Source organism: Buceros rhinoceros, unplaced genomic scaffold (assembly GCF_000710305.1).
Source record: "Buceros rhinoceros silvestris isolate BGI_N320 unplaced genomic scaffold, ASM71030v1 scaffold8281, whole genome shotgun sequence".
Lineage (NCBI taxonomy): Eukaryota > Metazoa > Chordata > Aves > Bucerotiformes > Bucerotidae > Buceros > Buceros rhinoceros.
The window spans coordinates 40,431-45,337 of NW_010395915.1; the positions used below are offsets into that span (position 1 = coordinate 40,431).

General features: G+C 47.1%; 1 protein-coding gene across 1 annotated transcript in view; it reads left to right on the forward strand.

Annotated features, from left to right (window-relative positions):
• The window catches only part of KANSL1L (KAT8 regulatory NSL complex subunit 1-like), a gene marked incomplete at its 5' end in the record, with an annotated part of 40,725 nt that extends 37,537 nt beyond the window's left edge, over positions 1-3,188 (forward strand). Inside the window, 3 exons of the mRNA XM_010145705.1 lie at positions 535-647; positions 1,948-2,128; positions 2,741-3,188. Of these exons, the coding sequence (XP_010144007.1) occupies positions 535-647; positions 1,948-2,128; positions 2,741-2,989 (543 nt within the window). The remainder of the gene's footprint in view (positions 1-534; positions 648-1,947; positions 2,129-2,740) is intronic.
• Positions 3,189-4,907: the final 1,719 nt, after the last annotated feature.

The window sequence follows — 4,907 nt, forward strand, 5'->3', positions numbered from 1 at the left end:
AGGAATGCGGCATCTCAGGTTTGCTGAGTTCCCCTCATCGTGAAGCTATCAAAGTCCTCGATGATCTCAGACCTATTTCTCCATGCCTGAAGAGCACCTTTAGGCAAATCCTGCTGCCTCCCAGCCTCCTCCTAAAGCAGTCTCCAGAAACTCCTGGAATTCTCGCTTATCTTTATTACGTGCTTTTAATACTGCCTTGATTTGTAAATGAAACTTGTCCGCTCAATTTTCTGCCTCTCACCACAGAGAAAAACGTGTTAGTTGCCTGGGGGGTGGTATAATTTTTCTATCTATTCAGATCAGCCACAGACATATAAAGAAATAAAGTGACAGGCCAGCATCCCATATAGCAGAGCTCTAGTGGCATTGTAAGCTGAGTGCGTGTTTTGATGTGTTTTACACTGCAAGCATGCATCGTGTGGCCTCCTCTCGGTTGCTTAACAGACCTCTGCAGAATCATACATAGTACAGCCTGCCTTTGTTTCTAGTGATGTTCATAATTATGGCAGCAGCTCTCCCCATGTTTCGTTACAGATAGAAGATCTGTCAGATGAAGTTTTCTCCTTACGTCACACGAAGTACGAAGAAAGAGAGCGAGCACGGTGGTCGCTGTGGGAGCAGAGCCGCTGGCCCAGAAGGAATAGCAGGCAGGTGTATTGACCTTGGTATGAGCATTGCTCCTGAACTACTGATGGAGGAGGGGGTGGCTGGTGCAGCCGTTTCAGACATGCTGCCACAGAGGGGGTTGAAAATGAGGGCACTCTTCATTCCTTAACTGCTCCAGGTACCAAGTGTGTTTGGGTGTGTGGCGGGAAGGGAGGGTGGTTCTGAAGCGTGTACTTACAGGAATTTGAGGGGTTTGGTCGTTAGCGGATAAAACTCCTACTCCCGTACTGAGCGCACCGCTCTGCTAGTTTGTGCCACTCCCAGATACGACTTTAGCGACCGAATGTAACATGAGCCCTTCTTCACTCACCTGAAAAAAGTCCGCTGCCTTCAGAGCTGCGGTACTGAAAGGTTCCGGGCTGTGCCAGGAGACTTCTGCTTCAAAAAGTCACTGAGTGCAGAGGTTAATTCTCACAGGCATGCTGTCTGCTGCAAAATCCACCAGAACTGAACGTAAACCCTCGAAGTCTGGCAGAAAGCAGTACATGTAAGAGAGAACATCATAAAGCTGAATCTGCATGATTCCCATAAATTGCTTCAGAATCTGCCAGGACAAAAAGCATCCCATAGATGCGGGGATAACTTTTTGTGGTATTTACCATACGCTTGTGTCTGCTCTTGGCTGAAAGTGAACCACAGCACTGTGAATAAATATGCAGACAGCTTTTTTTAATGCAAGATAAAATTTGAGCTACTCTGTATTCTGGATTAAGGAATTCTATTGTAAGCAATTTTGAACATAAACCTTTAGAAAGTGTACTGAAAAATGCGAGTTCTGTATGTACCCTTAATTTTGAAACTTGCCACTTGGTGAAATCTGAATTCTGAAGCAAAACTGACCCGAGCCAGGTCAGATTCCACCTGGCAATGGCGATGCAGGCCACTATTTTACATCTAGTTTAATCCTGCATTAAAGGTGAGGTCAAAATTTTCCGTCTTAATAAATTATTTTGCCTGCTGTGGAGATGAGTCCAGAGCAGAGGTGGGAAGGGGGAGCCCAGGACCTGCTGTTTCCTCTCGCATTACGTTGGCACAATCCACGGACAGTGGAGCTGGACTCCGCAGGCTCCTGCGAACAACACCATGTTGTCCTGTGTGGGAACAGCCCACTGACTTCACTTGTCCAAAATTACTGTTCTGATTTCTTTTGATTAAATAAGTAGAATATGGGGAGCACGTATGGAGAAACTGAACACTTTGCAGAGGAAACCTGAACTGTTCCTGGCGATATGAAAGGACAGGGAGTAGCTCTTAAGACTCTCTTCTCTTACCCTGCATTAGGTCTTACAGCAAAAATGCCGACGGACGACACAGCCAGGATTCGGTGCAGAAAGACCACCAGAGCAGCTCCTGCGCCTCGCTGCACTGCGCTGCCGAGCCCGTTCCCGACTTGCCTTCGGAAGGCCATGGCTCTGTTTGTTCAGGGATTCCACAGCTCTGCAGGGAGAGCCAGGAAGCAAAGGTGGGTGTTTCCAATAGCTTCTGGGTCTGGTCAGATCTTCAGTGACGGCTGTCTCTAACCTAAAACAAGGAACCCGAACTTTTCCTCCGGTCACACTGATCGGAATCTCAGGCAGTCGCCCCAGTGTATGTGGGCTGAACGTCACACTCCTGCGTAGCACTAGATTGCTGTGCTCTATGAGTTAAGCCCAAGATTCGTCAACAGCTAAAAATGTCATTGCTCAGCACACACGGCGCATGTTTTGGCGGTGAGTATGGCAGGCCTGGGTGCAGGGATGCTGGATCTTTTTCTCAAGGGTGTCAGTCAGGGTTTCAGACAGACCTGGTCATTACGGGACCAGGTATCCTGGTGGTCCCACGCTGTGCCTGGTCAGTGGCAGCTCCGTCACTAGTTCAAAACCGTACAGAGCCAGCTGATACCGACAGCTGGTGCCTGGCAGTGTTGGGTTCTTCATCTGAAGAGCCCTGCAAACATTGTAAAGAAAGACACTCATTTGTTACTCGATAGCAGCTCATTCTGCACATCGCTGATGGGTTCAGACTCAACTGAAAGCCCTTTTCCCCCTCTTTTCTGTTTTTCCACCCTCACTCCTACCCTTCTGATTCCTTTCAGTCTGGGCTGTGGGAACCTCGAGTTTTTCCACTGACAGATGAAGAGGTAGAAGCTTTACTGTGCCAAGATCAAGTAACGAATCAAACTGAAATGCCAAGTGCAGCTTTCCTCGGCGACTCTCCCGGTACTTCGTGCACATCCGCTGGTTTGCCAGACAGTGGCCATCCACCAAGAAAACAACCGACCGAAGAGTCAGAAGAGTGCGAAACCATTTGCCTGGGAATCAACACTACAAGAAAGCAAAAGTGACAGGGAATAATGTGGTTCATTAAGAAAGCCAATTAAGGTGGAGAAAAGTGTAAGGTAAAATCTCTCTTGTTCACACAGCATATGACAGCACAATTCAAAACCTGTGCGTTAGCTGCATATAATCTATTTTCTTTCTTGCTTTGTAACAGGCAGGATAAATCCCAAAGACAACACTTTCTTCTTCCTGAACCCCAAGAGAAAGTAATTATTCCAAGCTGGAAGTCTAATATTCCCAGTGTCGGGAGTGGGCGCACATAGATTGCTGGCACCATTCACTTTCTGTTGTCATATTGCCACGTTTGTTCGTAATCAATCATCCTTGTCTGTTTTGTTTGTTCTCAAATGCGTTTCTGGTTCTAGTGGATCCTGGTGCGGCAGTAGATGCTGTCCACCCTAACCAACAACTTCAACTGAACACAGAAAAACTACTTGACAAAACTAGTGGGGAGAAGTGCTAGCCTTAGCTTATATTCCTGCGTGGCATGACCGTGGGGCAAAAATCTGCCTTGCTACGTGTGTGTGCGTAACCCGTGGGCGAGGTGGGGGCAGGTGAGACCCAGCAGTTCCAGAGCAGGCGTTCTGGAAGCCTTGCACCTCGCTTAACCACTGTACTGGGTGCTCAGTAGTGCCAGGCCACGGTTCACACAGCTGCCTCTCTGGCAGTACAGTAGAACCAGGCCACTGCATGTCACCAGTCGGTGTCTCTGCTCCTCAGAAAGCAGGGGTCTGCTTCAGGCGCGTGGTACCGAGAAACGGAAGGGAAGAGGAGTCGAGTCACATCAGTGACGCAGCTCTTTGCATAGTGTGCTTGGGCTCATCTTCCTTCCTCAGTCCTTCAGTAGCTCATGAGGCTCGTGATATTTTGCTTTTATACATTAAAAGACGGAGTCTTGTTCCAATTTCTGTACAGTGCCTTGTAAGAGTCTCGTCAGTACGCCAGCATTTGGTGACTGGCTGAAAGGGAGAAGATGATTGATGTCTAGAAGACCAATAAATAAAAAATCCCCAAAGCTTTCCATTGTTATTCTGGATAGATTTTTAGTTTCCCAGCACGTTCACCGTGAAGAAACAAAAGCAAGTTGTTTAAACTTGCATCTAAATAGTGTAGTTTGGAAGGTACCAGCAATCTCAAGAGGCATTAGCGAAGATTAAATGTTGGATGTCAGCATAATAAATCCAGCAGCAGGAAGTTTTTCTGTGTAGGACAGTTGAAGGCATTTTAATAGGAGGCTCTGTGCAAAGTTTTCTTCCATGTGTACTATCCAGAATGGCACTGGACAGATGGCCCAGGCTGAGTGTCAATGTTTTGGGGTTTGTTTGGGGTTTTTTTTTTTGGTCAAAATTCCAGGAAATACACACTGGGCATCTGAAAACAGTTCAGTAAGGTTTCAACACTACAACCTATTGCTACATTGTAGTTTATTGCACATTCTGACTATTTTTTTAAACACTTTTAACACTGGTTTGTCTTAAACTTGAATCTTGCTTCAATGTCTGATACAATAATCTTTGTTGCAAGGTTGGTTTTTTAATTAAAAGTTATTTCTCTACATGTTGTATATATAGTCTGCATTTGATGGCCTTCTAGGAGTGAAGAAATCGCGGTAACGCTTCCTCTTGGCCCTCCTCCAGTGGCTTTGCGAACACCGAAGTGGCAGCAGTGCCAAGCTTTGCCGTGTCCTGAAGCTGCCCCGGTGCTGTGAGGCTCAGGGCCCCCTCAGTGTTTCCACGCAGTGGTGGATTTTCCCACCTCTCTTGCCCTACATGTGCATCTGCTGCTGGGAGAAGGTTTCTGGGAGTTACACGTCTTGCACGCTTGGCTGGTCTTTTCCATACCTGTATCCGTTCATTAAGAAGTCTGAGCCAACCAGCACTCACCCAGCTTTGCTGTAATTACGGTCAGGGGCTTCCAGCTCTG